This window comes from Parambassis ranga, chromosome 14 (genome assembly GCF_900634625.1).
Source record: "Parambassis ranga chromosome 14, fParRan2.1, whole genome shotgun sequence".
Taxonomy (NCBI): domain Eukaryota; kingdom Metazoa; phylum Chordata; class Actinopteri; family Ambassidae; genus Parambassis; species Parambassis ranga.
Window position 1 is genome coordinate 20,736,536 of NC_041034.1, and position 17,110 is coordinate 20,753,645.

The 17,110-nt window shown below is 39.3% G+C and overlaps 1 protein-coding gene across 1 annotated transcript in view; it reads left to right on the plus strand.

The window, feature by feature from the left end:
• Window positions 1-1,233: 1,233 nt before the first annotated feature.
• Window positions 1,234-17,110, plus strand: part of ntm (neurotrimin) — a 422,721-nt gene continuing 406,844 nt past the window's right edge. Inside the window, exon 1 of the mRNA XM_028421300.1 lies at window positions 1,234-1,391. Coding sequence (XP_028277101.1) covers window positions 1,331-1,391 — 61 coding nt within the window. The 5' untranslated portion in view covers window positions 1,234-1,330. The remainder of the gene's footprint in view (window positions 1,392-17,110) is intronic.

Here is a 17,110-nt window from a genome sequence, read left to right on the forward strand (position 1 = left end):
CTTAGTGGTGTCATGTTGATAAAGAATGCCGATATAGCTCCTGGTAATACCTCTGCCTCTACACATGTCACTACTAGTAAATCCCTGCCAGCAGCTCTTTTCTTTGAGGGCCCACACAAAATGCTCTGGTATATCCACCAATCATTTTTGGGCCCTCTAATTTCAAACATATATCTTTTAAATACGCTCAGTGGTGGCTCAGTTCAGTGGAGGCTGACTCTGGATCCATGTTTAATGGTAAGGGTAGCTGCAAAGGACAGGAGGCCAGACACAGTCTGTCTACTGCTGTGCTGCTGAAAACACCAGCTCTATCATTGGAGCTGATAGAGCCACCTGATTGGTTTAAACATTTTGGTGAAGCTGTATTTATAAAATGTAACAAACATTCTAGAAATGTAATGGAGTGGAGAGTATAGATAATAATAGCTGCAAAATGCAATGGAGAGAAAGCCTAAAGTATGCACTAATATTTATACTTAAATATAAATACATCAACATTGACTTAAGTACTGTAATGTACACACTTAGTTACATTCCTCTTTACAGAAAGGCCTAACTTTACACCTCAGCCCATCAGCAGTCTACACAAGGAGTTGTGAAAATAGAACACACAGGGTATTCCTTAAGGAGCTGACAACTAAATAGGCAAGAACTCCAATTTGTCTAATATTTTCTTTAAAGGAAAATATAAAGGTAAAAAGAAGACATTTGTATTCATTATGTTGATCATATAGCTCTGCTAAGTGGAGCTTAAGTGATGGTCATATCTCACCTGTTGCATGTTACAATTAGCACACATATGCTTCTGGTCTCAGATGTAAGCCAAAAGAGGAAAAAGGTGACAATTAATATAGGATATTAATCCTAAAGATAGCACAAAATGCTCCTTTTTCCTCACATAAATGCTGAATTATCGTGCATGCCCCTGCATGATAAATGAGTAAACACGGAGCCTCCCGTTAATGAAACACCTCCACAAGAAGTCGCCGCTACTTTGAACCAGCCACAAGCAACCGCAGCAGGACAGGAAGAGCTTCGATTTTCACTTCAAAATAAAAGCCGCGGCCGAAGCCCTGGAGCAGAGGGTGCTGCGCTGAAAAGGCTCACCGGAAGTAGCTGCCGTCTTTGCCGCTAGCTTCTCGCTGGCGCTGCTGCCAATAATCTCGGTTGAAGGAGGGACTTTGTTGAGCGCTGCGTTGGTGGATGCTTTACAGTCAGACAGGAGACCGGGGACTTGAGGAAAAGCACTTTTCGGGATTTTCACAGACACGCAGGCTATTTTTTGTCAAACGACATCACACGGCAGACAAACAACAACACGGCGATAAAGATGAAGAACCCGTTGTACTGGGCTCTGCTGGTCGGGATGACCGTCCTGCTGATGGAGCAAGGTAAGTGATGGGTTTTTGCCATGCTTGGACTTGTTATCGCTACCGTCAGCCTGTGTTTGTGAAGGGAATAGTCATGTACTGGAGTGCTTTACATGTGTCGGGCGGTGTGGTGTCCACACTTGACACCAGCATGCCTGCCATGAAGCCAGCAGATTAAATCCAGCGATTAGTGAAGTGCAGCCCGTGGCTGGACTCTGAGTCTGAGTCTTGGCTACTTTCAATGTATTTTTACACCGGTTCATATTAGCCTGGTTCTCTTCTCTGAAAGTTTAATCCTGTCAAGATAATTCGTTGCTGTTGCTTTTTGCATCTCAGTAATTTGCTGCTCATCACGCTGTGTCTGAGCCTCAGTGGGATGAGGGTTTCATCCACCTGCTCTGTTCAGTTGTCCTTTTTTGCGCTCGAGGCTCCTGCTGCCCGCGGATCATCTTGACGCACGGCAGATCTCCCGGACGGGAGGTCTTTGCTGCAAAGTTGATTAAGTATTAGTTCGTAATCCACATTGACTGCGTGCTCAGGTCATCCAAGTTAAGCCATGTATTCTCCGAGCAGGCAAAGAGGGCTTTGCTTGCTGGAAGAGAGAGCAGTGAAGCAGCTCAGGCTTTCTGACCTTGTTTACACCTGACATTAAAGATTCAGTCCAATAACTAGATTGTGGCCAGATAGAGACGCGCTTAAAACATGCAGGGTGGGGTGGAAAAAGCCAGCTAAAGACATGGACATGATCAACATGTTTGAGCCATCGAGGACAGATTAATGCAATAAATCCACCTTGTCTTTGATAATGACCCTTGAAGACAGGCTTACATATATAAATAGAGGAATGAATGAAGTGCTTTAATCAATGAAGGAAGGAGGGGTGTTTACCCCCTCAGGTGCCTGTGTCTGGCCCCTCAGATGCCTCTACTGATCTGCACAACCTGCACAGAAAAGTCCAACTACGCTCAGAGGAACACAGTCTGTTCTTGGAAAGTAGTAAAAGTAGAACCTTGATAATAATATTTTTACTCACTTCTGTTTTACTTTTTGACCAATCTTTGGTTCAAGTGTTTATTCCTCAAATGAAAGCTTAATCACTGATGTAATGGGACACATGATTTTAGTGTATAAAACTCTGGAATGGAATTATTTCATATAACTCCTTTTAACCCCTGCATTCTGACATTTAGCACATACTGTCACTGTATATACCTCATATATTTGCTTATGATGCAAAGCGGCATCATTATCTTCCAGGCAAGAATGAAACAAACCCTCTGCGCAGGCTATCTGACAGCATTTTGAAAAATACACAAATTACCGCGGCAGCAAGGGAGACGCTGTGTTGTTTTGTGTCACAGCAGCTATTAAAATGTCTACTTTTAATACACCTAGAGAAAAAAAACTTCCTCACCACCTCCCCATTTCAAGTCCAATTCATTCTTCAGACAGCACCAAAATTGTGCTGAAGTCATTTGCATATCAGCACATCTCCAGCAGAATCAGAGATTTATTCGATTAGATTAGATCTAAACTTATGGTGCCCATGGGAACGGGGTCATTGCAGTGACAGAGGAGGCCGGATGGCACAAATGTGCTATATTAGCTTTTTTGCTTACATAATTACAGGCTAACAAGTAAACAGTCCACGAATATGAATACACTAATATTTACAGGTGAAGAGAGGGATTTGGTTGAAATGTGATGACGTAGATTGGAATTTGACCTTTTTTGTCTTTTATTGAACCTCCTCAACATGTTTTATTATTATTTGTGTCTTATTATTATTTGTTGGTACATTTAAGCTACGATAATTGTTTTCTAGGTTCATAAATATAGAAGCAAGGCAACTCACTGGATTGGTCCTGAAAGACTGGCCACACATTGTGTTGCCCTGCAAATACTTTTGACATATTTTAGTTAGACGTTTTCTAAAGTGATATGTTGGAACTAATAACTTAGAAAGATTGGCTATAAGTATATTTACTTATTTTTCAAAATCCCCCCCAAGCTGCAGACATTGAATGCACCAGTCAGCTAAGGTGTAGAAAGCTTTGGCAAAAAAAAAGTATACGAAGAAGGAAGAAATGTAACTACATAGACATGAAATGCTAAGATGATCTTTCTGTTTTACATTTAAACAACTTGCTAATTTAACACTACAATTTGTAGAATAAATGCTAAAGAACAGCATATTGGCAGTGATCTACTGGCTGCTATAGCTACACTTGTACAGTTTTACAAGGTACTTAACATGCATGTTGTGTATGTATAGTGCATGTTTGTCTATGTTTTCTATGTAGGTCTCTGAGAGGAGGAACAAAAGGGATCTTCAGTGGATTCGTGTAATTTTCAATCCAGACATCTAATTAGACTGAGTTGGAATATGGCCAGCTATAGCAACCCAACAGTATTCACATTCAATCGTAACATTTTCTCTACTTTTAAGAAATGAAGCTGTGTATTTTTTCCATCCCCCTGTTAAAACCCTTTGTATCAATATGGGTTTAGCTGCCAAGCAGGCTGTCATGATTACTTTAACATGCAAAGAGTGTGGGGCTATTTTTAAAATAGAAGTCGCTCCTCTCATCTGATCTCATTATAATCACAAATTGAAGCAGCTTGCGCACGTTGTGACTGTTCATGAGGGAGATCATGCTATTTTGGCTTATATACAGATACGGATAGAAATATCCAGCGGGTGGTTGCAGGTCAGGGTGGATGCAAGGGGATCAGGGCAGATCACAGGAGCAGAGGAAAAGCGATCCGGAGTGACTGATAGAGACAGTAAGAAGTGCTGGGGCTGAAGCGCTCTGCTAGTTGGCTGAGGCTGGAGGCAGTGTACATCTGGATGGCAGTCAACACGAATAAGTGCTTGAAGCTCTTGTGCTTTCACCTCGAGGGGATGAGCCGCGGGCTAAAATTGCTGTGGGGCTGTGTCAGCTCACTGGAGACAGGGTGGGAGGCTTTGTCCAAAATAAAGATCACTTCAGTTTCCAGTTTATATATTTTGAGTTTTTTTTTTCATTTTTATTTTATCTAGCAATAACTTTCAGGTCACACTCTACATCACACTTGGCTCACATGAGAATATGAAGGGGAAATATGTGAGAATATGTCAAGGTCAGCTTCACAGCACCCTGCTGTTGCATGTTATTGTCAACCACCTAATATGTTTGGCACAAGAAGCTGTGTGATTCATGCTTGAGTCGCACGTAAAAAAGGCTCCAAAGAACTAGTGCCTGTGAACGTGTACATGAACTGTACAGATTTCTGCTTTCCTGCAGCAGATCTTGAATATGCAAAAGCCAGAACATCAAGAGTTGATCGCCATCCACAAAAAGTAAATGATCAGACTCCCAACATGTGAAGGGAAACTGGGAGGCGATCAGATACAGACATCAGTTGCAAGAAAGATCAACAAGCAAAGAAAATCAAAAAGGTCAGTAAAGCATCAACTGCAGCACATGTTTGTTTCCTGAAAATGAGAGTGTTTCCGCCTGGAGTATTAATCCAGTTTAAGATAAACACTGGTAATGATGCAACCTCATTGTCTAAGTGGGCTGCGTCCCACCCTCTTTCTCCATATGTGGCTGGGAGAAGACAGTACCGCCTCTGTTGCCAGGATTCAAACTCTTATGTGTGTGTGGTTTTTCCTATTGAGACCCTTGTATGCCTCTGTATTGTGTCCTTGTCGTCCCTCCATCAGCCCATGTCAGCCAAGATGAGAATTGGCTGGATCCAAATTTGAAGCAACAGCTGTTATTGGATGACCAGCTGAGAGCGCAGAGATGGATAGGGGTGGTGGTACTGGAGCCGTGGTGCGCTTGTTGTATGCAGCCTTTTGTTAAAGACATTGAGATCATTGTTGATGGGTAGAGTGTGTTCTTTTCTTATCGCAGCGCTACAGCTACTCAGCGGGGACCTCCAGGCAAAAGAGGCAGAGCTGTTGCTGTAAGAAATGTGTGTGTCCATCTCCTGGTGTGCAGTCCACATAAAGGCTTTTTTTTCCAGCAGAATGTACTAGCAAAACAGACAGATGGCCAACAGTGGCAGGTAGATATCACCACCTGTGTATGGTGCTGTGATATCAGAATGTGATAAATGAATGTAAATTAGCCATAAGATGCTGTTAAAGCCAAAAAGCTTCTCCAGCAGAAATCCTGTCCACTGTCAGACACACTTACAATAACTCTGTGTGTTTGAATATAAGGCATTGTGTACTTTTTACTGCACTCCGCCTGAACCAGCCTCCTGTTGACTGATAGTCATTTACCCTAATTCTTACCCACTGGCCTGAACCTACTGTTTATTTCCTCAGCATAATTGAGATGAAATGTGGTAACAGGTAGCCCTGGACTATGCTGTGCAATAGACATTTGGTTAATTCATGGAATACTCATTTATGCCAGTTTGTGTATTCTTGGGTATGTTTCCATGGTAATGATGCTATTAAGGGATTTTCTGAAAAGTTTCAAGACTACCCCATCTATCTCACAGAATAAAAGAACTGCTATACATGCTACTATCATAATCAGAACATTTTGCATTTAACATTTTGTCTTATTAGATCTTAATTAGTGCAATAGAAGTGGAAATATTACAGAAGCTCTTCAAAAACAAATGAAAAAAAAATAATCGTGACTATATTGTTTAACTTTTTTTTGTTCCTGCAGACATACAGTATAATTTGTTGTTAGATGCAGCAAGGCTAGTTTATTAGTGAGTATATGGGTTCATCTGGAAGGGAACTACATGTGTCATAGATATGGTACTAATTGCCTTACATCCCTGCTTATTACTGTACATTGTCCACAATCCATTTTTTGAAAATGCAGTATCACTCACAATGCAGTGAACGTCACTCTGTGATGCTGTTAAAGACCACAACTGACTGTCAGTGTGAACTAGCTAATCATGGTGACACAGGAGTAGTTTTATCACTGTCATGAAAGTGCCACGGCCATGTTGTCCACTTTTTGAATAGTTACATGGATGTGGTACAGTGATGACGTCTCATTACAAGCATGTGATGCGATTGGAGGAAACGTTTATTTTTATGAGCAGAAACTCAATTAGATCAGTGGCATTGGGTGCTGAACTGGGTACTGTCGCTGTGTTATTTTACTGTGAGGAAACATTGTGAGGAGTGATTTATATGGGCTGACTTCTAAACAACATCTGGTATCTACAGTACCACTGAAACCCTGATCATTGAACCCTTCCTTGAACACATCAATAGTTAAGACGGCAACTTCTAGCCTGCCTGGTGAAGAAAAAGGGAGGAAATGGCCACCACACAGCATTTTGGTCTTCAGGCCCTTAATTGACTCACAACATGTGACCACTTTTTTTTGTACGCATGCAGTGCTCACAGCTAAACTGATTTAGTGATTAACAAATGAGAAATGTAATTGACAGAAATGTAATTAGCGCCCCATTTCATAATGTATTAATTGTTAGGAGTGTTTCTTAATTTTTTAAATACATCTTTTTTATCTTTTTTAATTGGAATTATAAATTCCAGATTGCAGCAATCTAATCGGTATCTTTATTAATATAAATCAATCGTTCCACTAATTTCTAACAATATAATAGTTACTCCCAGTCTCGTTGAATACCATGGCAAAAGATAAATTGTAGTGTATTGAACACTCCTGCTAATGTCCCTGTTGTTGCACAAGTGCACAATTGTGGTTCATGACAGTTTGACTGTGTAGTAGCAGAAGCAGATATACACATAGTATATGTGCAAGTGCTGCAGATTACTAACCTATCCCAGGTGTCGTTTACTGTGCTCTGTTGATGTTACCCAAATGAATTGTTGTAAAGGAGACTGATGCTCATTGGCCCTGTTAATGGTGGGAAAATAGTCATTAGTATTAAGCTCAACCGCATTGCCATTATACAATGAGAATTTAGAAAAACAGATAACTGTGTGTATTTTATTTCTATATTTATGCAAATACATTTATGTTGAGAAAAATCAGGAGAGCTCAGGTATCTTTTGTGATGTCTGTATCAGTCTCATGGCTGCATTGCATTCTGGTCTTTTGAGTCAGATTAAACTGATATATCTGCTTCCTTAGTTTGAATATTTGTATGTGACATCCATAAAATAAGACAAATACAACAAAGTGGAGGCAGAAATGAAATGGAATGTTTATGCTTCCTGTTGGTCTTGTTTTTCTGTTGATCCAAAGCTTAAACCAAGAGATCGTCGTGATGTGATTGTTTTAATTAAACTTTATGCCACTTCAGAGAATTATATAAAAGGAATCAGACACATTATGAGATGATGAGTGTCTGTGACAGAGAATTTTTACACCGTGGATGTAAAATTGCTGGTTTTAACAAGAAGAAACCCTGTTTGTTTTCTAAAAAGGCAAAATTGCAAATTGGAGGTAATTGTTATCCAGTAGTGTTTCTGTTTCTTTTTTTCTTTTTTATTCCTGTGGTGGGGAACAGTTTCTGTTTTGCATTGTATTTCGTTATTCAGTATTGTTTTTTTGTTTCTACTTTCACAGGTTCATATCACAAATGAATCATTTCTGGGTTTGAAAAAAGTTTGTTTATTGTAAGAATTTAATGGAAGTCTGATTGATTTATTCACACTCAGTTCGGGTCAACAATCAATTTGCTGTTCTGGAATTTCTCTGAAAGCTTTCAGCACTATAGGGCTGCATTGTGTTTGGAATTGACAATTCAGCAGACAAAGAAGGAAAACAACAAACCTCAGGAGGTGCTGAGAAAAACACGTTTCTTGAATTAATTAGATTATTACTGTATACTTTACCTTTCATTCTTAAAGTATTGTAGTATGAGAAAACGCCCACAGGCAAAGGTAAATGGACACTCACACACACACACACACACACACACACACACACACACACACACACACACATACACACAGAAAATGCTTTCTGTGTCATTTTTTTTGTTTATTTTTCTTATTGTAAGTTATGGAAATGTGCCGAAAAAGTCCTTAGTTCGCACATGGCTTCACTTTCAGTTCTTGGATATCAAATCATGCACCATCATCACGCAGCATTTGAACAAAAGTAAAGGCTTAGCATATTCAGAGGCTTCTCCTAGTCCACAAAGCTTGCCAAGTCCGACTGAGGTAGTCATGTGACTCTGTGGTCACAAGGGACCTTGCCAGGAAGGGCTTATTAATAAGCAACAGGGATAGTGACTTCAGACTGTGTCCATTCACCAGGTTGTTGTGTCTGACTAATACTGCCAGCTTGAGAAGCCCACAGCTCGCATTCTGCTCTCTTTGTCTCCATGTGCACTGCTTTACAGAAATGCTGCTGGATGTATATATATATATATATGAGTGTCAGTTGGGGTGAGGGAATGCCAAAGGCTGTTTAGCAGAGTTACATGAAGTGCTCAGACTTTCAAACTCTTCGGATGTTTTTTGACTTTTGACACAGAAGAAGGAGATTTCTGAAGAGTTTAGAGGGAGTGAAGTAAAGACGAAATGGCTGAGAGGCAAAGATTCCAAAGTGCCATGCATTTCACAAGTTATTCGTGTTTGTTAGGAGCATTATTTATGAAGCGGTTACAGTATATGCAGTAGATTTTAGTGCCACTTTCTGTATCTTATTTGCATAATCTAACTTAACATCTGTTATTTTGAATAATTTATTTTCTGGTAAAGTTTGAAACAGGAAATGTAATCAGTATGATAAAAGTTATTTTGCAGAGAAGATACAGACAGATGGTGTGACCTCTCAAAGGAATCAAATAAAAAGGATTGTTGCTATGTTATATACTGTGTTGCATTGTGATACATGTGAAGTCACCATTCATACACTTGAGTATATATTCCACATATGGGTACTTAAACAGTTTAATTACAATGATGGCTGAAGTGCGACTGTACTGTAGACGATCCAAGCACAGTATTGTTGTAGGCCTACGACTTGGCTGTAGTTGATTTACATTGTAGCATTAGCTTTTCACTTCCCATGATTGTTTTAGGTTACAGAAATCATAAAGTGGTGTTTATCTGTAAAGATTATTCTGCTGAACCAAACATGTAGATGTTATACACCTTTAATTGACAATGGAAAATTGAATTCACATTGAATTCATGTCTTTTTGGACAACATCCTCCTCTCAGACACCGACTCAACAGCATCATCAAGAAGGCCGGCCTTCTTGATGATGCTGTTGAGTCTGTTGATGTCCCTCACCCTCAGACTGCTGTCCCAGCAGACAACAGCATACATTATAGCACCAGAGACTCATAGAACATCCTCAGCTTTGTCCTGCAGATGTTAAAGGACCTCAGCTGCCTCAAGCGACTCTGGCCCTTGTTCATGCAACAGTCCAGTTTGTGGTCCAAGTACAAATGAAGCTAAAGCCTGCAGAAAGTACAGCTTTTGTTGTAGTTGAATATGGGTAACTAAAGCTGGGTAGTAACGTAGTAACGTTTGATGTTCGCAAATGCTTTAGCTAACTACAGTAATCTTCTAACACATCGCTAACATTATGAATAAACTTTCTTGCCACCTCAAGAATAGGAACAAATGTCTCTGGTCTTGCAGAGTATGTAAGGTCCCTGAGGACTATTTGCAGGTCAAGGTTGTCAAGTGGAGTCGAGATCTCAGGCATAGCTTCCACCGAGGCGGTACCATGTTGGGACTGATGCTCATAAAGAATGATTATTTTAATTTTGATTGTAACATGTTTTGATAATCTTTAAAGATTTATAAATTAATGTGTGTCAAAGGTCACTGATTAAGTATCAAAGTCTTGGAGAAAAACAGAAAACATCTGGCTGAGGAGTTCGGTAAAATAGTAAGCTGAACCTTCCCTATGAGGAGTTCCCAGGAGTTCTGCACTTGAGTTTCCCATGAAGTATCAAATGTCCTGGCCAGAATGAACTTTGTTCTTGTTCTTGCCTCAAGAAAAGGAACAAATGTTTCTGGTCTTTTTCATTACGGTTCTGCAGTGAACAGTTTGCTCTTAGCTAAAGGGCAAAACACTTGACACCCTGACCTGTGGTAAGAAGTCATAGATGCATAGAATGCAATACAGAGAATATAAGAGTAGTCATAGAGGCATTACAGTCTCAGTAAATGCCAATGTTTTTCTTCTATTTGCTTGTAAATACCGATATATCTGGGATTATAGTAATGTATTGTGTGCTATAGGGGCCATTATCTAAAGCTTTACTTTGACCTATTTTAGCATGACCTGGAATAGTAGTAGGGTAGGAGTAGAGGAGCCACAGTTGATGGTAGTGTATTTTAGAGCTGCACATTTTAACTATAAAAGTTGTACTGTGAGGCAGGAGGATAATGAAATAAGATATAATAACAGTAATCTAACAAGGAAAAAAACAGGGTAGTGTAAATAATGACTGATATCTTGAACATGAACCGATTGATGAACAAGAGTAGCTTTCTGTCTTACTCCCTGGCTGTAATTAGTCTTTTGTTTCCTTCTTTGTTTTGCGTGCTCAGAGTGACCTTGCATTGGTATGGGATTTCTCTTGTTAGTTATAATCAGCTTATCTGTAGTTCTTGTGCCTGGAATGGAAAATAGCTTCTTTTTTCTTGTGTCTCTTCATGGTTACACACAGTCAACCTGTTTTTACACTGAATTGATAATCACCTACCAGAGAAACACCAACCCTGCTATATGTAGACGGTAAGGGTAACTAATGCTACTGTGTGGCTAATGTACACACAAACAGAGATGTGCAGATGTGGGTTTTAACTGCTTCAGAATTTTACCTAGGAGGCTTTCTTTAGGAACTTAATAAATGTCACCTTCCTTATTATCACTGCCGGTTACATTTAAGTAATAAATATGCTTGTTTACATTTAGGTATTAAAACTACTTGGTTAAGTTTAGGTCAAAACAGAGCCTTTTTAATCATTTTACAGCATAAATATTCATATCATGAATAACACCTTAGATGTGTGCTCCATCGACAGGAGAGCAACAGATAGGCCCAAAAAATTAATGTAAAGGTCCATGTGTTTTGAACCTGCTTGTTTACAGCCTGAAATACTTAATGTTCTTTTTTTTAGGTAGACAGATGTTTCACCTCCTTGGATCCTTAGTTGTAACAATAATAAGAAAGTCACTCAAGACTCTCCTTGCACTTGTGCATTAATAACTGGCAGGCATGCAGTTGGCGAGTTGTGTTTTGAGGGTGCTTTAAAAGCACAACTGTAAGTTGTAATTTTGGAGCAGATGGCCACAGAGTTAGTGGTTAGCAAGCACATGGTGTAAGGAATAATCTGTGAGCAATAATTGGGGACTTCCCTGGGCATTTGTGTGCAGTACGGGAGATAATATTTCAATTAGTGCTATCATCGATGGTGCTGGAGCCCTTTGGCAGAGGCCTTTGTGAAGGGATCTAGGAAAGAAACAGCTAGACCTCCTGGGAGCAGGAATCTTCATTAAAGATATAGTTGTCATTATTTTGTCCTCATACAAAGCCTGATGGTTGAGCTACGAAGTTGTCTGGCCAACATTCCATTATCTCACGTTCTGTTAAAATTATATGTAAGTAACTGTTAAAAATGTGACAGCCTTCCTCTTTAGAAGGAGGATGCAGTAGAGGCATCAATTCTGAATTTCCCACAGGACGAGCACCAAGTGTGCTGATGTAATCTGAATTGTTCCTCACACCTTGTAATTGATGAATGCAAGGTTTGGAAGATCAATACAACTGATAAAATTTTAAGCAGCCCTGAAAGGACCTACAGGCATGCACACTGTCACAAAGGGCTGATAAAGAAAGACAGCAGAGAGGAGTTATGAGTCAGAAGGAGCTTTGATCTTCTGTGTGGATTCAAGTCAAGATATATAAACTCCAAGATAAGGATGTTTTTGCTAGGACTGTGCTTAAATTCCTAAATGCATCATCGCGGCATTGGGCTGGTGGTGGTGTGTTGCGTTTGCACTGATTGCAATCACATCAGCAGCAGCTGTCTGAGATGAACCCTGATGCCATGTGACAGGTTGATTAGAGCATAAACACGGAGCTCATCGAATGTGCTGCTTTGGGCTTCCCAGTGGTGAAACACTGCTGATGGCCAACAGGTGAATGTGCTGGATGTCTCTTTGACTTTAACAAAACTGAATACATTACAGACACTGCTGCTAAATGTCTAAATGTATTAAAAACAAACTTTTTAGGAAAACTACAACACCAGTGTTGTTTCAGGACTTCATTTACAACCTAATTCTCCACAAAGCTCCTTTGCATTACTTCAGACTTTACAATGCTCATTAAATTTCATGGAAGCTTATGTAGGCCTGCCTTATAATTAATGCTCTCCGCTTGAGTGGCAATCTTAATAGTCTTTTAAATGGTCAATACAAAAATGAATGTTTCTCATTAATCGAAATCCCATTGCTAGGATTGCTACTAAGCCAGTTCTGTAGCCATGCTACATCACAGTATTTATTCAGACCTAAAAGTCATTGCTCCATAGGAGAAAAAAATACAATACAATAAAATAAATAAAAATATGGGAATCTCTTGGGAGGTGGAAAATGCAGTATTGTTGTACTGAAAGTACCAATGTGTGCTTTCAGTGTCACACTAAGCTTTAATGATCAAGCCCCTGGTCAGTTTCCAAAAATCTGCAGGAATCTTCCAAATGGGACTGCAATTAAAACAGTCATAAAATCAGTGACTGTTTTGTGATTCTGCCCTGAACCAAGGCCAACACACACGCACACACACCCTAACTGGCCCCTAATAAATAGAGTAAAAATAACAGTTGAAAGCTTTCCACACATACAGTTGCTCTTTCAAAAAAAAAACCCATCCTTTGTAGAACAAGCTGCTGTGGTGGAAATAGCCATCTGATGGCATGCTACCCCCCCCCAGCAGTGCATTAGCTGAAAGTATGATGTGTTATTATTCCAAGTTGACTTCACTGACTTGAGTTTGAGTTTAGTCAAAATATAATATAAATACAAATCAGACTCTAATTGGAAAAAAAATGTGGATGACTGTGCAATAACAAGCAGGCAGAAATGTCAAAACTGTATTAGTAAAATGTGCAAATGTTTTGAATAATACACTGTAAAGGTCAATTACCTGGACCAGAATTGGGGAAAAAGCCTTTATAGCCTTTACATGATGTTTACTAGCCTTCTGGTTATTTGAAATGATTGCACAGCTCATCTCTGATTTTAATCCAGTGCCATTCTGCCATAGAAGTACCAATACCACAGCAAATTAGCCATTGAAATGTGCTAGCCACAGCGGCCCTGTGATAATATTATTCTTGTGAGGTATTTCCATCTCTCTGCCTCTTCTCTGCTCAATATCTCATTTTTTTAACAGAAGAAAATGATTATTTCAGCAGGCTTGTGTAATTCCAGCATGAGTATCTGTTCAAAAACAAAGAAAGACGCTCCAGTCCGCCAGAGGAACGACATCTTGAATGAATAAGTGAGACATGACAGCATGCAGCAACAAGCGTTTTGCTGTCTATCAAGAGGCACAGGAGTTATACATGGTAGTCTAATGTAACATAACAGAACAATTCAAGAAAAGGAGAAACTTCATCATGCCAAGCACAGGCGTTATTCCCCCAAGGTACAACATGAGACCAGAGCTTTTACCTCTATGTCTTCTGTCTCTTGTTTCACTTTATATTCAGTTGAGACATGTTCACTTATCACAGTGTAAGAAACATATTGGGCCACATATGGCACCCAGCTAGGTTACAGTGTCGTAAAAAAATGCAACAGAAGCTTACTTAGAAGCTTACTGTATGCTTAGAAGTATGTAGTATTTGAATAATAAAGCTGAATTGGTTTCTTTAAAAGGACTTTAACTATTTGATTGATTCATTATTGTATAGTGGGGACAACTAGCAGGAGACAGAGGCACACAGCAGCTGGAATGTGAAAAAATCCATTTTAATATCACGTCTGTGGCACCTTAGTTTGATGGGAAAAAATGATTCTTGATTTACCTGTAGGGGGTAAGATAATAGCACAGGCTTGAGTAACTGCAAGATAGCTTTTGTTAGCATGACTTCAGATAGATTTTGGTCATTAAAGACTAAAAAGCTGGATGAACAGCAGGATGCAGCGCTGAGCCACATACAACAGAGCGGAAATTCAGAGTGAATTATGACTAATTACATGCAGCCAGTTGGACCTGTAGCAGCTGTTATCAGGCATAGCATTGTGGAAACTTGTAGTTTTCTGGCACTGTGGTGTGTCAGAACTTCGTGACAGGAACCTGACCCACATATTTGCTACAGGTATAGGAAGCAGCTGCTGTTACACACCAGTGACTGATTCATCACTGTGGTGCGCCACACGTCCCGGTGAAATAGATGCGGCATCATTACGACTAATGTCTGTTTGCACTGCTATATTTAATGTACAGCTGACTTTTGAATGGCAGCAAGAGATTAAAGCAACACACAGCACTCACAGATTCCACTTTGTTAGAATGCACCATTTGAGCTTGTTTCAGTGAGAACTACATAAATGTCAGGTCCATCCTGTTTGAAGAAAAAAACACTCCACTGTGTGTTTATGGCAGCGCTGACATCTAGCTAAGGCTTCTTCAGTCCTATGTTATGCTATAATTATCTTTCTTTCAGTAGTTCTGAATAGAGCCAAATACATACCTGAGGTTTCAGGGCAGCAGTTATCACATGTTAGATGTGTTATTTTCCAGCCTCATAATTCAAACCTTTTAGCCTCATTGCAGTGTGACATTCATAGTTAAAGCATATGCTAGACAGAAAAATAGAAAGAACGTGCTCTGTGTTATTCCATGAGACTCATTTCGATTTGTGTACAGGTGACAAATGCAGGAGACTCTTTGGAATCTTTGTTAAGCTAATAACAGATTTTTTTGAAGCAACACACAAAGCAATAGAACATTCAGAATACTGCAAGACATAAACTTTGTTTCAGGCTAATGTAATATATTCTGTGATCATGTGATCGGCTCTTCTGCTCAGTAATTGGTGGTGCTGGTATCCTGTTGTCAAATGAAGCCTTTCATTGCAAGAAGTTATGTGGAGACTGCTAAAAACAAACCTGCCACAGTGAGGTTTGAGCTGAATTCTAGTGTGGTTTGTGACTCACAGTGAAGATGGAATCCGGAAATAAAAATATAACTGTGCATATCTGCAGATGTTATGACAATTGGGTTGAAATTGTGCTTTTCTCCAGGGGTGTTGCCTCTGAACATGATGTATTGTGAGTAAAAATTAAACATTAAATATGACATTTAACAACTTTTTTGTTGTTGTTTTAAAGTCTTTATCACGTATAACTGATAATATTTAATTGTCTTGGGTGTAGTTTTACACTATTAGATCTGAGTGTGAACATGGTGGTTTGCATATTTGACTTTTTTGGCTGTGGAAAGCTGTGCATTTTTCCATAGCATGTCATAAATAAATAAATAAAAATAAATGGTGGTATGTGAGACTTTAAAAAAAATTGTTCATTGCATATACTTTCCTGAATATTGTTTGAACATTTCTTTTCTTAAACCATAAATATATACCTGAGAAAAATATGTTTTTGGGAGTACCATGAGAAAATAAAGACTTTTTTTGTGCATTAATGTGATGCCACTTTTTTAAATAACGCCATAAATGATAATCCTTGATTAGTTCACTTCTTTGGCTTTTACCTTCTGACTTTCACATAACCTTTTTTCTTACCATTACCTATTATTATTTTGAATTTGTCTTTCTGAGTGTTGTGAAGAAGACAAATAAAACAACAACACACATCCAGTCAGTGAAAATGACAGCTCTGTGTCCTAATATTAAAAAAAGCTGACACATCAGTTTTTTCTGACCAGCTATGCAAAAAAGCTTCACAATTATTTCTTTGTTCTGTGAGAACACATTAGGATCCACACATCCTCATGGAAAAGCACATTTAGTTACACCATTCATGATACATGGTACATATTGCTCAGATACAGCCCTTAAAGTCTTCGGAAAAATAAGAGAGGCAGTTCAGTGGACTCAAACAGGAGTCTGAGGAAGAGACCTGCAACAGGTCTTGTGGGAATGGGCAGATGTAACATTGCCTTGGGCAGGAGCGGGCGGGCATGCATAAGGTACCAGGTCCCGTCCGGTCTATGATCCCTGTCTCACAAGGAGTAGCCCAAGTGACAGTGACATGGAGTTTGGTAAGGACACAGTAGCTGTGGTCCAAGCTGCTCACTGGCAGTTTGGACCGTTATTGTTTTTACTGTACTAGTGTGTGTCTAATATTTGATGTATTTTATTGTGAAGCACTTTGGTAGGCTGTGGCCTTGGTAATGTGCTATATAAATAAATGTGACATTGACATTGACTGTGTATTGTATTACACTGATCAGGAGAGGGAGCGCTCTATTGTATTCTTTGTATTCATTTTATAACTGTGATACCCTAGCTCTTATAAATCTTGCCTAAAAATCTTTTAAATCTAATAAGGCCTTTTGTTCAACCGATAATTTTTTTGTTCAACCAGTTTTACACTGGCCAAAAAATACTTATGAATTATATATCGATGAGAATATTTCTGTTCATGCTCTTTTAAAAAGACACATAAATAGCCTAAATAATAGCCTAACATTTCATGTTTCGGGACCCGATGGAACTCTGCGGACGGTCAGGTTGGGATAGGCTGCGGGATCAGGTCGGGAGCAGTCACAGAGCCTTTAAGCCTTATAGACATTATAAGCGGGGTAAGGGGTTAGGTAAAGATCATCT